This window comes from Melospiza georgiana, chromosome Z (genome assembly GCF_028018845.1).
Source record: "Melospiza georgiana isolate bMelGeo1 chromosome Z, bMelGeo1.pri, whole genome shotgun sequence".
NCBI lineage: Eukaryota > Metazoa > Chordata > Aves > Passeriformes > Passerellidae > Melospiza > Melospiza georgiana.
The window spans coordinates 31,521,234-31,540,714 of record NC_080465.1 but is presented as its reverse complement, the minus strand read 5'-3'; the positions used below and the strand labels follow the sequence as shown (position 1 = coordinate 31,540,714).

General features: G+C 33.9%; 1 protein-coding gene across 1 annotated transcript in view; it reads left to right on the top strand.

Moving 5' to 3' along the window:
- Window positions 1-19,280, top strand: part of VPS13A (vacuolar protein sorting 13 homolog A) — a 108,171-nt gene extending 88,891 nt beyond the window's left edge. Inside the window, exons 64-72 of the mRNA XM_058043374.1 lie at window positions 6-81; window positions 181-344; window positions 712-757; window positions 1,025-1,148; window positions 2,066-2,180; window positions 12,358-12,443; window positions 13,059-13,182; window positions 14,607-14,681; window positions 16,459-19,280. Coding sequence (XP_057899357.1) covers window positions 6-81; window positions 181-344; window positions 712-757; window positions 1,025-1,148; window positions 2,066-2,180; window positions 12,358-12,443; window positions 13,059-13,182; window positions 14,607-14,681; window positions 16,459-16,509 — 861 coding nt within the window. The 3' untranslated portion in view covers window positions 16,510-19,280. The remainder of the gene's footprint in view (window positions 1-5; window positions 82-180; window positions 345-711; window positions 758-1,024; window positions 1,149-2,065; window positions 2,181-12,357; window positions 12,444-13,058; window positions 13,183-14,606; window positions 14,682-16,458) is intronic.
- The last annotated feature ends 201 nt before the right edge of the window (window positions 19,281-19,481 follow it).

Here is a 19,481-nt window from a genome sequence, read left to right as displayed (position 1 = left end):
CATAGGGAGCCATCCAGGGTCCTGAGGAATTTATAGAGGGAATGGCACTAGGATTTAAAGCGCTGGTGGGGGGAGCTGTTGGTAAGTTTCAGTGCTGTGATGGTAGTTCCCCTAATAGTAAACAATAGAGATGAGTATTTGTAAATTGCATTAGTTTTAATTTGGTTTATATTCCAATAGGTGGATTAGCAGGAGCTGCCTCAAGAATCACAGGTGCTATGGCAAAAGGAGTAGCTGCAATAACTATGGATGAAGATTACCAGCAAAAAAGGAGAGAAGCCATGAACAAACAACCCACTGGTCTGAGAGAGGGTATCACTCGAGGTGGAAAAGGACTGGTTTCTGTAAGGAGGAAAACAAAAATTAATTAGTTTTATGCAGGCAGGAGTACCAGGCACTTGTTGTGTTGCCCAGAGAGTTGTTGGTTTTCAATTTTTTTGAGTTAGTTTTTTGTTAGTATCTTAATTTTAGTTTTGCAAGTGTATAGCTACAATTAAATGATAGTTTTATAGAAAAATGCAATAGGATAGAAAAGAAGGTAGAAACTGTGAAGCAGGTGCCTCTAATTCTCTTGGCTTGTAGTGAATTCTAGAACACTCCCAACACATGTACTTTTAGGCTATTCAGCAATGAAGTAGGAAGAAAAATGTTAAAAATGAAAAATATTATATGGAAGCATATTTGTAATGTCTGTTTTATTTATCCTGGTAGGGTTTTGTCAGTGGCATAACAGGAATAGTTACAAAACCAATAAGAGGTAAGTCTGGTCTTGATGCATTAACTGTTCACACAGCAGTGAATTCTTGATTTTTGATGAGCTGTTGTGAATCAGAGTTATAAAACTTTTTGTCAAGATTTTATATTTCTACTGACTTACAGTTTAAATGTTGTTTACATGAACTTTGTGTGGAGACTGTGTAGTTGTGTATCAAATAAGATTTGTAATGAAATGGTAATAAAACTTGTTAAGATTTTAAGAGAAACTCTGTGGTTTATAATGATTTACTCCTTTTAATGCTTTTAGGAGCTCAGGAAGAAGGAGCAGCCGGTTTTTTCAAAGGTGTTGGAAAAGGCTTAGTTGGAGCAGTAGCCAGGCCCACTGGTGGAATCATAGATATGGCAAGCAGCACATTTCAGGGTATTAAAAAGTAAGTAAAATAAGTGTACAGAATATCATATGGCATGAAAGAGACAATAGTCATACTAGTAGTACCTTGTGTCTTCATATCACTTCTATGTTATTTACATAATAAATAGGTTGCTCTTTACAAAATACACACTTGATATAATTAAAAAACCACAGACACCAGTCTCAGCTATTTCTAGCATTACTGAAAAAAACTAGTTTAAATGTCTCAGCAATCAGACTTCCTTCAGCTGATGATTTTTAACTTTTACCCCAAATAAGCAGGAAAAAAGGACTTCTCAGATATGTTAAAAGTTACTTTATATATTATTACTCCTTTATGAAATTAGTTCCAAGATCACTAAATGATGCCATGTCAGAACTATGTTAAGACTGCATTTAAATATTGTGACAGTCTCACGTTAATAAATTAATTGATGAAGATTATTTGATACTGTTATGTGCAATAAAGGAGGAGACAGTTTTGAAGAGGCACTTGGTATCTTTAAATACAATTGTTCAGTGGCCCTGTTCTTAGTGAGCTGGATCACTTCTGTTACCATAAGAATGCCAGTCTTTTTTTACCTGTTCAAGTTTTTTGGCAGAGAAATTCAAGAAGCATATCAGAGAAATATGGTACAGTTCTATTCCACGTGGTACAGTGGAATAGAAGCTTTTGAAGTTTTGAAGTGCAGTAGTTAGACACTAATTAGGTATTTACAGATATGTGCTGCTCTGTGCCATCTAATTTGATAATTGTTATTCTTGAAAATAGATTTCTGTAATGTCTGTAATTATGCCAAAGTGCATATATAGACAACAATAGTTGTTATACGAGTACTTGAATTTAATTTGTATACAAAATATTTTCATTCCTTAGCTAAATAGTATAGTTGAGTAGAGATATTGATATGTATCTTAATTTTTCTGCTTTGTCAGGGTTGCAGATTCATCAGAAGATGTGATAAGCCTGCGACCACCTCGCTTCTTTAATGAAGATGGAGTTATTAGACCTTACAGATTAAGAGATGGAACTGGAAGTCAAATGTTACAGGTGAAGAAAATGAAAGATAAATTTTTGACATAAATTTAAACTCATCTTATATAGAAATAAATACTTTAGAATTTCTCTCTTCCTAAATTCCCATTCACTTCTTACCTAGTAACTCAGTAGCCAAGAATTCCATTTCTTATGCACGTAACCACACTGGGGATTTGGCTGCTGTGGTACAATTTTTGAGGGAGACACCATAAAGTGGATCAGTATATCTATAAAAGTTTATGCACAGAGCATTCTGAACAAAGAAAAAGGTCTATATGTGCAAATGAAAATTTTATTTTTTGTGAAAATGGTTGATAAATACACATAGTTTTTTGAGTAATTTTATAATATGTAGCTTAAACAGTGACTTTTAAGTCTCAATTTTGTGTAAAACAGCATTTTAAAGACACTTTGAAGACACTGGAAATAGTTGTATTTATGTCATACTGAAGCCTTTGAAAGAACATAAAACAGTTCTGAAATTGAATATTGTTTGCAGGAAGTATATGCTGAACAGCCCTTAGTTTTTAATGATTCATCTGCCATTTAAGCGAATTTGACTCAAAAATTCCCTCAGAAAGGAAAGTAATTTCAGTTGTGACACACACAGCTTACTGAGTGTCTGTTTTTTCTTTTTGTTAGAAATAAAACTTCTTTCTAGAAATGTTAAACCATAACAAATAAAGTAGCAATTAGTGATTGCATAAATTTAAACAGAATTTTAAAAATACGCATGAAAGGATTCACAGTGCTACAGAAATATTGTACCAGAATAACCTTTCTGGAGAAGTAAATGAGAAGGTAGTAGCCTTTGGAGAGCATTTTATGACAAATTTTGATTATTGCTACAGCTGTTTGTTCCATGTTGAGTTCCACTCTTGTTTCGGTTTCTCCTGCATTTCATTAGTTTGTCATTCATTTTCTGGTATAACAGGATTGATCTGTTGGGGATACCTTAGCTATGTTCATTGTTCCATTCACTGGTCATGTAGTTCAGCCAACTGTGAAAGTGCTTTGATAATAAATACTATACTTGTGCCTTTCTTGTAAATGAGATGGCTTTAACCTGTGCTCTCCAATTTATAATTGGTATAATTAAGCCTTAACTACCCTCTGCCCTCTGGTAGTTAGAAGCTACTATTGATGGATAACATAAATTTGTTACTAATCTTTATCCTCTTCTTGTTAAGAAAATAAATTTTCAAACATCTCCTTGTCTGTTTTAAAGTATATTGCTAAAACAAATGTTAGCAAACAGTCAGCTCAATGACCTGAATTTACATTGCTTTTGCTTCTTAAATTTGTACGTTTTTATATTTTGGGTTTTTTTCTGAGAAACCTTTACAAAAATCTGCCAGGTAGCTTCTAATTTCAATTTTTCTGTATTGTATGGCCGAGTACAGTACCTTCCATTATAGAACTTAAAATACATTAAGGCGTGGCCTTGTGTAATGCCTTTGATATTTTGTGATGGGAGCCACCATTTGAATGTAGGTAAAACTGAAGGATTGGTACCTTCTTATTAGTTTTTGCTATTCATGATTCTAAGGCATAATTACTCTTGAAGAAATATTTTCAGAGCTCCAAGCAGAGTAGGCAGGTTTTCTTATAGGTAGTCAAATAAGAAAGTAGAGATTTGCATTTTTCCCCCAGTCATTAAATTCTGCTATAGGGTATTTGGTCTTAATTTAACCCTTAAGTATAATAATGTTTTTGGTTCTTAGCGTTTGTGGTTCTAGAGCTGTTACTTTGTTTTGCATGAGACTCAGTGTATTGCATGTCCACAATTTCAAAGAGTTTGAATAGAATAATATTTTCTTATGGATAAAAATATTTCTCTCCCCTTTTGCATTGCTTCTTTGCATACAGATCTGGTGACTGGTCACACTGTGGCCACTGTATTGTAGCTTTTCAACAGATTGCAGGATTAGGTTGGAATAAAACTTCTTTTGGTGATTTAGAGATTGTATATGCTTATCAAAGGAAATAGGATATTTTGTGTGCTCATACTGTGCCCTAAACTTAGGCTGTCACATCTGAATTTCTGTTTTCTGTGGTTTTATTTTGCTTTAATTAACAAACTTGCCAGGCATACTAGTACTTTTAAACTAATACTTCTGCTTTCTTCTTCCCTTACCATGCTTTCAGAAAAGGCAGGCCTACAAAGAGTGGACTATGGCTCACAGTAGTAGTGATGATGATGACAGTTAGGATAATGTGAATTGTAACAGATACACATGGCCTTTGTCATATTCTTTTGACCTTTGAGTTTTAAATGTTGCTGCTATAATTCCCGCTGAGAAATCGGGGTTTTGTGATACTAAATTCTTACTTTTTAAACTGTGAAAAAATGTGGGGATAATAAAATGTGTGATGATGACTGCTAGGCAAACAAGCAAATAATATAATAAAGATAGTCTTACAGATAAACCCAGACATTAGGTAAAATAGTATTGAATAATATGAAAAAATAAGTGATACCATGACTTAGAGTTTATTTCCAGATGTATTTTTATCAGCTGTGTTTAATGTTTTTTGCATTTATATAAGTGTTTAACAGGGTTTATTTACTATTGCTTTAAATGTGTTTAGTAAAACTTTACTGGTTTGTACAGTCCTTATTGGTGTTAAAATGCTGTTTGACTGTTTTATTCAATTACTCTTTCAAAAGTATTTTGTTGCTTTTCTGCTTAACAATAAACATGTCTAAAGTATATCTAAAATGGATTCATCTGTTCTGTTCCAACATTATTTCTCATGTTTCCTGGAACTAGATAGTGTGAGACCACTAAATGGCTTTTAAAGATATTTAACATATAAAATATATACATTTTTCAAGAAATGTTATCATAAACTTTTAGTTTCTCATTTATCATTTGTTTTACCATAAATTTTAATACTTAATTTGTGTAACTTTTGGTATCCTTAAACATGTGAAATAACGGGTTATTTTGGTTTTTATTTTGACTACAAATTATTTGTTTCATAAGTCAATATTTTTATTTTCATAACAACAAAAAAAAGTAAAAAATCTGCCCCAGAACTAAACTCTGTGTAGAAACCACAGACATATGTGAAAAACATACTAGAAGTTCTGCAAGACATTGTGTAATAAAGCATACATAATATGCTAAAGTGTTTAGTTTTTTATTTACCTAGGCATTGGGGGGTGAGGGGAAAGTGTGAACACTGATCAGCTACAATTTGGTACTATAAATTCTACCAAATACCTTTAAAAGTTTCTGGTTTCTTTAAAAGGTACTTATTCTGTATTCATGGAAATGCTTGCACAGTTTTCTTGTTTTTTTTTTTGTGGTTTGTTACTAAATTCAGATTTTTGTGTTGCACTTTAAAGATATCTTGTAATAGATAATTCTGAACCTGTATTATAATGCAAATTAATTCTTCTGCCACTATCTGGGCATTTGGCATTGCTCTGAAACAGGAAGAGCTTCTGAAATGTTTGCATATTCAATGTGGTAATGTTATGTCTTTCATTGTCTGTTGGCTTCCATTTATCAAAATTCTGGGGGAAGAACCATTAAAATTGTTAAGATTGCTTATTCTGGCACTGTGCATTCAAAAACTGCTATATAGGGTGATCTCTTGGGCAGTTACCCTTTGCCCTTAATGTCACAGAGAAAAAGGGGGACAAACTAAGTTTGGGAGATGGTTTTAGCTGAAATTGCTGATGCTTATGATTGCTACAGGTCATGTGTTCCTATTTGTTTTGTAATGCTGTCACCTCAAAAGGATGCCTTGCAGAAACAAATGAAAGGCTCTACTGCAGTGTGTTACTGCCTGAAACATTGTGGGAAGGATTTTGAATATTTCAGGTACAAATGGATCTGCTGTATTTTTTGAAGAAAGAAATAATTTTGCTCTTCAGTTCTGAAAAAAGACACATGATGTCAAAAAGTTGAGAAAATTGTTAGGTGTAACATAATGGAAAGGTTACTGTGACATTTAATTAACTTTATTAGGTTTTGAAAATTTGGAATAATGCTACTTAACGTTATCTTTTTCCTTAGTGCTGCTTTACTGCAATTTCGTTTTTTATTCTATAAAATTGTTTTTCTTTTGTAATGGCCGATCTTACTAGAAAATGCATTAGAAATGTCATAATTTTTGCCCCAAAATTGACCTAGGTTTTAAATTTTTTTCACTTAAAATCCTACAAGTTTATGCAGAACATGGAGGTAAAATTAGTACATGACTGGTAGTATTTCTGGGTCAGATATTACTAATTCAAGTTACAGTACAGTATAAATGGAAAAGAATTTGTTCTTTACATGCTAGATTAAAATGTTGTAGAATGCTAAGTAAAAAAAAAAAAGCCCAGCAAAACTAACAACTCCAGTTGGAGCTGGCAAATATGATTATATGCCCTAGAATATTTTGTCTCTTTGGTATAGTTTTATTTTTCTATTTTTGAAGTTTTTGTGTTAATAGAAAATATAGTAATTTTGTGCAAGTATTTTACTTGTTTCTCTCTTGAGTCTAGGCTTCTCTGAACATACATAAAAAAAGAAATAAATTGAATCTGTGGATATGGGGATTTGGGATAACAAGAAAGTTTACCGTCTGAGATATTAGTACTCTCTTTAGGTCATGGGACGAAAAGCTGTGAAAACTTATAGCAGAAACTGATGTTCTTTCAGGATGGAAGAATCCCCAGAACTGAAACGAAAACACTGAAACATTTAGAGGAGATTTAAAATATCGTAGCAAAAAGAGCGACCACATTTTCAATTTTTTTTTGTCTTTAATTTTATCAGTTGAACTTTTGGCTGCACAATTCCACCATCCCATTCCTTTTAACTGCTGAACTGAATTTGAAGTCCACACATTTCAGTGTGTCCCTGAAAATTCCAATTCTGAGTGTCCTCCTTTTATCTCAGATTGCTGAATTTTGTGCTGGTGACAAATTGACAATGCAGCTTTTCCCAAGAGTTCAGTTTTACTCTTACAGTGACTTGTATAACTTCCTTGCAGAGATGAATGACTGGCTGTGCTCTTTACCTTTGATGTCATCCAGTATATCCCTTTTGTTCAGACCTCTCTGCTGGTCTGGTTTTCTCGAGATGCTCTGTAGACATAGCTCAGCGCCTACTTTAGACTGTTTTGGGGGTCATTTAATAGACTGTTTATGCATAAATTGTTATTAGTTATTTCCAGAAGCAACAGATGTGTGAGGTCTTGGCCTGCCAGGAAATAAAGCTGAAAGCATGGTTTTGTGCTTTTGAAGCTGAGTCATTAGCAGTTGCACTGTGCAGTCAGTGGTTCTCTGTGTCAATGTCTGCCCAACTTCAAAACATGCAAAATATTTTTATTCTTATTATTTTTAATTTTCTTCTATAACTAGTGAGTTTGTGATGATGCTTATACTGTGTTGTATAAGGTTGTTGCACAATTATGTTGCTTCAGAGAAGACAATCCTTCAAAGCTGTGCTTCATTACCATATCCTCTTGTATTGGAGGTGTTCAGCTTTTGGTTTAGTGATTCTTTTTGGTCTTGAGCTTCGTATCAGGTAGGATGTTGAAATGATTTGAGCAGCCCCTTGTTCTTTAGCATTCACTGCCAGGAAGAACATCTGAGGAGTCAGAAAAGTATGTCATGCTAATTCTTGCTGTCTTTTCCTCACTGTTCTTGGGCTTGATTTCAAATCAAAACATAAACATCCATGTCCTGAAGTACCCTAAAACTGAGGTTTCACTTTGCAAAATTACATTCTTTATGAAGTTCAAAATAACTTCATTTTTAGTTGACATTGTCCAGACTCTTACTTGCTGGTCCCTTTACTGACTCACAGATGTCATGATCTGTCCTGCTTTGGAAAACCTTGTCTGTCTAGGTTAAAGGAAAAGCAGGATCCTTACCACTTAAATATGCGATGTTTGGGTACTATTACATAGCCATTGCCCAATCCCAAATAGAAGACAGTTATGGGAAGCTGTCTGAAACCAGTTGCCACTGATTGTTCCAGAGGAATATGGAAGCCTGCATTACTCAATTTTATTTTTATTTGATTGTGAGTGAAGCGTAAAGACAATATTCTTTAATTTCCCTGCTGATGAATCATACTTCAAATGGTATGAATCCAAGAGTTTTTGTTGTATTGGCAGGAAACAGAACATCTAGATGTGGTCATCATGATGAAAGTGTAGATCAGTATGGTTTCTCCATTTCAGCTACTCAAACAAATTCTCCTGTGTATTCAGATCAAAAATTTATTAAGATAATTCTGCCAGTCATCATAGGCAATTTGTATTTCTGCTGTGAAATAAAAGTTTTGCATTCTGAAAAGAAGGTGCTGTCCTAATTTTTATTGTCTTGCTGTGGCCTTAGATTTAAACATTAACTATGACCACAGATTCCCACCATTTAATAAAACCAGGTGGATTTCGGAGTTACTGTTCAGCATGGCTAAATGAAATGTGAATACAGATACTAACACATCATGGACATTGCACATTGCTTTGTGTTTTGTATAATGACATTGCACATTAGGATAATTGAAAGAGGAAGTAGGTAATAAAGGATTATTGGTGGTTATTATTCATAAATGATGAAGGAATTTTGCATGGTGAAAAATGAATGTTTTACAGGTTACTTTTTATTTAACAGTTTTTTCCCTTTTTCCACACTCATTCAAGCTACATCTACGAAGTCACTTAGGAACTGGTTAGAACTTTTAAATGTTTCTTTGAGGAAGACTGGATAGGTAATGATACCAGGTTAGCCTGCTGAAATTAGCAATTCTACAGCTTTTGAAAAAGTTACCTTGTAATTTGCACTGAAAGAGACATTCATGGTTGGAGTTTCTAGCAACGACAGTGGATTGCCTTCAGAATTCACACATTTGGACAGTAACCAGTTCATTGGGAAATATGCTGGTAGTCCATATGAAAGTTAATTTGAACATCAAGAGAGAATAGATTTCCAACCACTTTCTAAGCAGTAACAGCCTTTTCAGTATTTTTTTACATACTGTTTCATCTGAGTGAGTTCAAGAAGGTTGTCAAACATTCTGACTTAAGTATCACACATACTACTAGTATTTTTATAACTTTTACCAGGGGATTCACAGATTTTAATTTTTGTCTCCACTACTTAATTTTGCTCTGGATAATTTCTAACTTTATCAAAGGCCTCTTGGCTTGCTTCTCATTACATTAAGAAGGTGTGGTGTGATTAGGAATCTCTCCAGGTGCAGAGATACCACTTTTAAGACATTGAGGATATTTGCATATATATGCGTAACTGATCACTTTTACTGTTAGATTATTGCAGTGACATTTGAGTAATTGTACTGCAGGTAAGAATTGCAAAGGAGGGGATTTCTTATTGTGTTACTTCATGCTTTACAGCTTCTGGAGTGTCATTTTTTAAATAGATTTGCACAAACTTAATCAGGTGATTAAAATGTTTTTAATTTGAAATACAGACATTGCATTTTAAAGATCTGTATGTGTTTTCTTCCACTGTTGAAAGTAACATTGAACAAAGAATGCTTGGTTAATGTTACTTTTCATAGTTTTCCATCACCAAACAGTGGTCCAAGTTGCTGTCTTTCTCCAAACAATAGCTACAAACCATAAAAGTTTTAAGAACTATTTATGCATCTGTATTGAGTGATCAATTGTATATCGTTTTATGTTTGAGTGGTATAAGGCACTTTGGTAGCAGAGTGCAGTAGTGAGCTTGTTGCAGGAATTGTCAGCAGTCTCCCTCTATGATGTATTCCCAATGAATAGGTAAAAGTCTAGTGCTAAAAAGGATGAAGATTGGAAATTAAAGGTAGAAAAATACAAAGGCAGAAAATTTAAAAGTAGTTACTGCTTAGCATTAGCAAGTCTTTGTTCCCTTTATAAATAGTGTGTGCAGCATTTCCTTGTGTTTTATTTTGCAATTAACTCCTGTTGTCTACAAAACTATAAACACAGTTTATGATTTTTGACTCATAGCTAACAATGAGGACTAGTTATCTCAGTGTGTGCCACATGGCAACAATGTTTTTGTTCTCCACAAGTCGCATGTTTGGAAATCTTATAGAATGAAACACTTTTTGAAGAATTTGGTATATGTTTAAATAACTTTTGTTTAAGGTTGTCGCTTGTGCAATAATTAAGTACTGTACTTGTGTAATAATTTTCACAATTCCCAATCTGTTACCTGTAAGCTGAGAAAATTACGTCAGGGAAATGACTAGTTGAAAATTAGCTAGCAATCTAATCAGAAAATATAAAGAGGTAACTCTCCTTTCCTAAGTCCCACTTAAAGGCGATTAATATTTTGATTGAGGGCCTTACTTCTATGCTGTGCAAAGCATAAGGTTACTTTCTCCAGCATGGGAAATCTTCTCCATCCTAATAAGGCTAAATTGCTAAATGCTTTTATGTACACTTTGAATACAGAAATACTTGTTATTCTGTGTGATATTTATATGTTTGGTCAGTAAGAGTAATATGTGTCATTGTCAAAGTGTCTTGCAGTTCAGTGAAGTGTATTTTATATGTATTCTGAACCACCCTTGCTCTTCCCACATGTTTCTTTAAGTTCTTGTCAGTCCTCTCTTCCATTTCCCTGTCATTCTTTTTAGGCCACTAATGAAAGGCCATCAGTGTACAGACCTAGACCAGTAGCCTGACCTGTGGATCATATATCCTATTCATGGTCCATAGTATGTCCATACAGCCTCCTTTGTCTTCTAGCCATCCAGCGTGTTATGTGCTGGAGCGTAGTAGGGGCTACCTTTCAGAGAGGTTTTTTCAGTTATTTATTTATGTCCAAGCTTCTAATACAAGAGGCAGGGAGAAATACATTTCAGAGGCAGAGCAACACCTTGATAAAACTTGAATAAGATATTTCCAAAAATTAAAAAAAAAAAAAAAAGCTTATTTTCCAAGCCCTTAGTTCCTCATTTTTTTTTGCCATTCTTCTTGTGGAATTCGTCCTGCTGCTGACACTAGCTCTTGTAGCAATAAATGCAAGCAGTGACTTCTGTAAGTAGGCCTGTGACCAATAGCTGTGATTTTGTAGCCTGAAAGAGATGGGAGAAGAGGAATAATTGGAAATTTCTAAGAGCTTTTTCAAAAGCTCTCCTTAGGGTAACCTGCTACTCAAATATTCATGCTTTTTAGTCACAAAAGAATCAGTATCTTTGTGGAAGAGGTAATTTTTAAAAAGTCTGTGCAAGTGGAATTATCCACACAGTCAAATTTGAAGTTTTTTACACTTTTAATTAAATGTCTTCATCATTTTACTGTGTTGGGGAACACATATTAAAGGGCTTTGCCTTCTTAACTGTTTTAAGAACTAATCTAGATTTTTTAAAAACTTTTGCATATGTGTCTGAAGCTGTATATTTGTAGTTAAGACTTTATTGAATCATACTAGTTTGTTCTAATCTGGTGTTGCTTCCAAGTTGTAACAGCTGGGAAGCATGCAAGCAATTGTGTTGTAGCAATATTAATTTGACCACTAGTTTAATTGCTTGCTGCTCAGGAAGTCAGAAATCCAATGATTGCCAAGTCATGTGACAGGTACAGGGCTTCTGTTTTTAAAGAAATACTTATCTGCTGTCATCAATATTTTAAATATATTGCTCATTAAAAGTATTCTGCTACAGTATTCACATTAATTGTAGGAAACGGTTTAGTTAAAGTATACAAAAGAATGTAGAGGAATGCTGAGTACTACCTCAAGTGCATTATTATTAGTCCCACTGTCTACATGGTAATTAATGGTGCTTATATACAGCTAGGTATAGATTTATTCTCAGGGTTAATTAGTCAATGTTTTGGAGGCAATGTGATAAAGTAGGAAAGGAATCTTTATTTTGTTTATTGTCTCAGAAATGTATTAGTTAGCAGAAGTTCAGTGTATATCAGTGTATATGTAGAAGACAGAGTCCTGACACTTTTAGAGAAGTTGTATTATTCCTTGTCAGTTTTGGTTAGGATTGATTTTTATTTACATAGGTGTATTAACTGCAACCAAGTAGTTATGAACATTAGCTATTACAGATGTTAGTTATATTTTGACTTGATAAAAGTAGCCTTTTATTTAAAGGTCTATGCTTTGTGATTTGTTACAATTTATATTTTTGGAGCATAAATAACGTTTATGCATAAAATTAGTACATTATTAGCATATTCAAAGATATAAAACTTCTGTCTCTTTTAGAAAATTGAAAATGGAAGATTTGCAAAACTCAGATATATTGCACATGCTATGGTCAACAGTACAGATCTGTTAATGGTAACAAAAAGGTAAACAGTTTTTGCTCTGAATAATATGTACTTAAAACAATCATAAAAATGTGCATGCCTTGATGATTGCTGATCAGTAACTGCACTGTCACCATATATGTAGACAAAAAAACGGGGAAGGCATGCCTAATGTTCTGGTAATAATGGTAATAATGTTCAACAATGTCATTGTTTGTAGTAGGAGAATGTTCAGGGTTATTTCTCTACTATTTAAGAAGGAAAAGAAGTACTGATTTTAAGATGCTTTAGCTAAGAAGGATTTGTTATAAACTGGGTTAGGCTAAAATTATCTGAACTGTGGGATTCACTTATAAAGGTGTATTGAAGGAAATAAAGGATAATATAGGAACAGTCAATATCTATTAGTGGAGTATGGGGCATCCTTCTCAAATACAGCTTGAAGTAGTGTTACAGTTTTGCTATGAAACACAGTATTTTAAATGTAAGAGAGAGTTTCAAAATTCACTCTGTTGGAAAGTGTGCTGTATAGTTAGAGATCATGAGATGAAACCTATTTTGCAGTGACAAATTAATTCACTAGAGAAAGGGTAACATGACAACTTCTAAGGTTTTTTACATTGATTTTTAAAACTACTTTTATTTTCTGGTACCTAGTGGTGTGTTATTTGTGACAAAGGGGGCATTTGGACAGCTGACATGTGAATGGCAATACACTTATGATGAATTTACCAAAGAACCATTCATCGTTGATGGTCGAAGATTGCGCATTGAAGCCAAGGTACATTACTCTTACCGTGTTTTGTTGTCTTTTTTTGTTACTGTTTATGAAATTGAACTTTGAATTTCTGCTCACTCTCCTCTGAGTTCTTGATCTCCTTTGTATTTGAGGTGTACTCAGAGAAAGGAGTTGAAACTTGTCATGAGTGAACTCCTCTGATAACTAGTCTCTGACTGTTTCAAGCAGCATAGTAACTTGGTCTTTGCAGATGAGATTTTTCCTTGAGCTGTAGGAATTTTTTGTTTGTATGCCCCAGTTGATGGTGTATTCATAGTCTGAAAAATGCTGATACAACACAAGGCTCAGAACATTGCAGAATATTTTTATTATGCTCTCTGGGGCATATAATAAGGTTTTATTGTCTTCAAACTGACCATAATGACATGTATATTTTCCCTCTCTATACAAATTGAAGAATGTTGCTCTTAGTTGCAATTTTTCCTTAAAAAAAAAATCCTTAAAATTCTTTTCCCTGGTAAGCTGACAAAGGACCTAAGGAGAAAGGTGACCACTAATGGCTATTTACAGAGGCACTTTTCTTAACAAAAAGTCTTAAATTCCTACTGATCTGTTAACTGAACTTAGTTAACTGAACTTCATTCAGTAAGTTTCTCTGCCAGTATTTTGTTTCTGTTTTTTATAAACTGCACATGTGTAATTACACATATTGGTTATCAGCACAGTCTTGATGATGCAAAACGTCATTCAGTTTTTCACTCAGATTATTTGTTTCTATTGCAGAGAGCATGAAAGGCAGAGCCATATTGGTTTGGAATCCTCCAAACTGGATTTCTGACTGCAAGTGAACTTTTCCAGGATGAAATAATTCTTAGCATTTCTGCCATTTCAGACAATGCTGAATAACATATCCATCTTTACCCCTACACAGCAGTCATTTCAGAATCCATTAACATGTCTGCAGTATGCTCTGTATTGAAATCTATGATTGAAAACTGTATTTTGCAAATAACTCCATACGTTTTTCTTTCTGAAGCTTAAGTCGTTGTTTTTACTACTTATGTCCACTACTTGCAAGTCAGTATTGGTGGAATGTCCACTCAAGTAATGACTTGAAGGAGAATTGCAAATTAAAACCTTGGGGAGTAATGGATTTTGTTACCACATGTACATGATCTGCCTTCCATTCCTACACACGTTTATAGGCCCTTATCCAGGGACTCCATGGTAAAAAGCGGAGTCTGTTACTGCTGGAGTGTTCACCCTACTGAGCTTTCATGCAGAAAATGGTCTCTCTCAGGGTATGTGCATGTGATGCCAACATACTCAGATGACCTTTCTTGGTACACTTGGCTGTTTGAACCATTATAGCTGCCTTGATAGTAAATAGCATCGTGGTCTTAAAGCCTGAAGTAGCTAACTTCAATTTTGAATTAATGTTTTGGTTTTGCATTTTTTTTTTTTAGGAACGAGTTAAGTCTGTCTTCCATGCCAAAGAATTTGGAAAAATTATTAATTTTAGAAGTCCAGAGGATGCTAAGGTAAAGTCAAAATGCAATTAAAAATATAGTGGTAAAAAGTGTAGCAGAAATACTCTTAACCTGAAACTATGTATAGTTATGTATAACTATACATAGTTGAAATTCAGTATTTCCACATATCCATTAGACACGGAAATAGCAATAATCTACTAAGTACTGAATTTAAAAAATAGTCAATTCCAACACCAGACTTTTCTCTACATAAATCTTCTGAATTACAGCAGTCTGACAAAAGATTGATTAAACAGTTATGCTAACAAAAACTAAACAATCTCGAATATGAATTAGAATAGTACATTTTAACAGACCAAAAATATTTGTAAATTACTCCTAGGTGGTGGGCAGGGATGGGGTGTTACTGCTCTGTTCGTTAAAATACTGGTTTTTTTGAAGAACGAAGAAAATCCTTAATAAAAATACCAGTAGTTTATGTGGTATATGATATTGCAGCTATTGTTATACACATTTTTGGTATAACATCTTCATTTTGACATCATTAGTTTTGACTGCAACAGACAGTAGGAGCAGTTCAGATCTGCTACCAGAAGATAGCTACTTGTCAAAGTTCTGCCTTGTTTTTAACTAGCGTAGCTAGTAATTTTCACCAAAAAAATGCATGAGTCTTGAGTGTATTTCAGAGGGATGTGGTTGCATTCTCTTACTAGTTTAAGTTGCTTTTGCATCTTCTCATCAGTTTAGGTTCTCATCAGCTTTTCTCTTTCTGAGGGTAGTTTCTAGTTACACGTAAATGGTAGCAGTTAACTCTTACCTCAGAAAGGTAAGGGCCCTGTGCTGAATTTCACTTGCCTCTAATCTTTGGAAGTGCTGAGGTTTGTTTTTTTAATTTTTGGCTGTGTGGAACAGGGGTGGGCAGTGCTGAGATCCATTAGTCTCTCTGGGAGAGGAATCCCATCTACGCCCCAGCTAAATCAGGAACTGTTCCAAAAGTTAAATTAGTACATCATATTACATATATCACAAGTATAAAGTAAGGGAAGGATATGTAAAAAAAATGAATACACCTTTCACAAAAATATTGGGGTGTTTATTTACCTAGAGAGGTAAATAAAACAACAAAACCAACACAAATGTTCATATGAGGAGATAGAACCTGATACAGTAAGAGGTTCTGATCTAAAGTAATCCAATCATCTTTCTTCAAAGTGGTATGCACACCTTTTATAATATATAACCGATGTAACTTCATGTCCTACTCTAGACTTCCATCTCACTGCCCTTTCCCCCAAGCCTCCTTTTTTTTTTTCCAATACTCTTGGGAAATTAATTTCCCTTTTATATGCACATATTCCTTAAAATAAACAAGATACAGTTAAAGAAAGCTTTTTTCCTAAGTAACCTATCACACTGCTGCGACCTGTTATTGTCTTCTGTCTGTGGTGATCCTTGCTTCTCTGTTGTCATCTGTGATTTGTCTAGAGCTGTAGACAAAAGCAGAGCCAGGATGGGCGTTAAATGTTGTCTTCTTTTTTTTTTTTTTTTTTCAAATCTTACTCTTTGAAGTTCAGACCAGGAAACAAGTTTAAAGTGACATGGTATCAAATGTTGAATATTGGTGCTTAAATGGCTCCATTCTCATGTTAGAAAGACAGGGGTCTATAGGGGTCTACTCTACAGAAGAATTTTTAACACTGTGTTAAAACTTGGTTAGGAAAAGAGCAGGTAGTAAAGACAATGACAAAAACCAGTCCAATTTTCAGCTGCTTTGTCTGTTTTGTACCACAGAAAGATTTTGATTTTTTCTTTTTGCTTTACACAGTGGATCCTTTCCAAACTAGAAGAAGTACGAGAGAATCAGCCAAAATTGTAATGAATGGAGAAGCACCAAGATGAAGAACACTGACAGCTACCTTTTAATTCCTCTTTCACAAACAGAACTGTTTGAATATCATCAACAGAAGCAAAAACAAGAAGAAGATTTATCCAATTATTTATTATGATCAGAACAGTCCATATCAGAAAAGTAGATGATGTTAGATTAAAAATTATGTAATGATAAAAAATCTGCCAAGTTTTGTCTTGGTTTGCTTGGTTTTTTAATGTAAGAATTTCAGATTTCATTTTTTATATAAGCAGTGTAAAGTGAGTTTGTCTTAACCTTTGATACTGAAACTGAACTCTGGAATAATTCTTATGATAGTATTTGGAGCAAGTCTTGCAGTTTTGATTTGATTGTGATAATCAGTAGTTACTTTATGTTTTGGTTATAATGTGACTTGAGGCTGTGTTGAAATACAAATTTCTGTGTCAAAGGAAATGTTAACTTAATCACTAATGTTGAAACTCAAAATATAAGAAGGAGGATACTGGTCAGAGAATTTGAATTGAAGTCACAAGTGGCTGCTTAATTGACAATACTAGGGCAATAAATGAAAGGACCAGATCACAATTAATTTATACAGTACAGTATGGCTTCTGGTGTAAACTTTTTTTATATCCTACTCAAGGAAATGTTGCAGCACCTCTATCAATTATTAAAATTTAACAGTTTACAAAAATGCATATTGGGGAGAATTAACTCTGCACTAAAAATATTATTAAAGCCTACTATTAGATAGTAAGTTAGTAACAGTCTTGCAACTCAAGAAGGAGTTTATGGGGTTATAAGTGCACTGTTGCATACCAAATATAAATGCCTTGAATTACACACAATTAGCAATTGTGTGCTAAGCAAAAGACTAGTGGAGTCAAATTTATATTAAATAATTAATAAAATATGTCACACTTACTTTTATTAACTTTTCTTACCCAGTGAAACTTCTTTGTTTCATACCCAGACAGCAGCATTTTATTAGCTTGAATGTCTGCAATTCTGTTTATTTCTTAGATGTAGTAGTCGTAGTATTGTTGAGTGGCTGTTTACTGCAGGTGTTACAAAAAGTACATGAAACAACACAGTGTTACATGAAGGTTTCCATAAATTCCCATATCATAGTCTTCAAAATATCTTGTACATATAGAAAGCACCTACTGCCAAAATGTTATTTCCAAACAATAGTTTGGAATATTTATAGCTACAGGATAAAATTCTAACACTGCTGGTGATGCTTGAAGTATCCAAATTGTTCCGTTATTATAAATCTAAACCAACTACCATGTAACCTGTATTTGCAGATGTTTAATTTACCATGAGTCTTGCCATTGGTGTTGAGTAACCATTTAGCAGGTTACAAAATACAGGTAATCTTGAAATTTTCCCTATAAATTGCAAATGGAATCAAAATACTATAAGGGGATTCAAAGCTATTACAATGACGGTGTTACTCCAATCATTTTGTACACCAAATACATACCAAGAGTATTAACTCAGGTTATATCACGCCAAACTTCCATACCTTGCCTTAGATAAGTAGTGGTTTTAGGTGCACTGAGTACCATTCTTTATGTCTCTTGTTTTTCATCTGTCATTTCTGTCTTAGGCATGATAGTTCATTTAATAGCCTCATAATGTTCTTGATAAAGTGTGTGGTCTCCTCTGCATTCCCAGAATTTACAGACTACCTGCTGCAAATTTCACTTGAAATGCATTGTGTGTGTACTTTGTACATTCCCATTTGTGTGTAGCTTTTCCATTTACCTAATTCAAAATATCTTCTCTCCACAGAGCCTCTATTTTAATTATTTTTACATTTATTTTGCCAACAAACTCTGATTCTCAAATCTCAGCTGGCTCTTTGGTAATGCTAAAGCAATTTAACTCTTAATTTTGAAGGATTTCTTTTAAATGTGCATATTTGTGATTAAACAGCTGATGTTTTGGAAAACCTAACAATTCCCCCAGAATGGCATTTTTCTTATAGACTATAAAATGTTTTGATCTTCTTCTAACTAAAAGCCTTAAGACAGGATCTGAAATGTCCTCAAGTCAGTGTGGGACTTCTCTTCCATATCCCTTAGTTTCCACTTGTAATGAAAATATGATTTTCTATAGGTCCCTTTTCTAGTCCATAATTTTTGTATTTTGACTTTCTTTTTTAAATAAACCTTTCTCCATACAGTCATGAAAGAATTTTGCCATTTCTTGGCAAACATCAGTTTTCTCCTTTAACTATGTATCACCCCAGAGTGAAGAGAGAAGTATTTAGACTTGTGCCATTGTGTAATTTTCTGAATTACTGCAGGTTGTATGAGATGTCTACTCTGCTGTGCCTCGTTCCTTATTGCAGTATGCATATTTTTTTCAACAAGAAGGCTGAATAGGTATGTTAAGTTTTACTGAAAGTCTATATGCAACTAGAAAAGGGGATCTTGATAAACATTAAAATGTAGGCATTTGGTTCTGCCCACTGTGGTGTTTAAAAGTGTATCTTGGCCTTTACTGAAATGCTGAAGAACTGCTCCTCTTCTACATGACTGTTATGTAAACTTAAAACATTTGAGAAATGTCATTTGGGTTCTCAGTTTGGTAAGGGTTACAATTACCTCTAAGAAATTCGTGAAACATTTGTAAGTCTGATTGTTGCGCTTCCTTTTTGTTCAGCTGCATGGCTTTCATAGCATGGCTGTCTTGGTTTCCTCCCCCACTCCACCCCCACCTTCTTAATCTTGAATAAAGTGAAACTGAATTTTATTTGACTGAAATGTGATTATTACTTGTTTTCTTTTTGTTCTGCTTTAATTAAAAGATAATACCATTCATTACTCAGAATTTCATAGGTCAAGTCAAATCCTGTCTCTGAGGACACATGGTCAAACTTCTTTTGCAGCCATCCTAGGAAAAGAGAATTATGGATTTTAGAATTTACCTTTGGTTTATTATTTTAAGACAAGTTTTTAGTAACT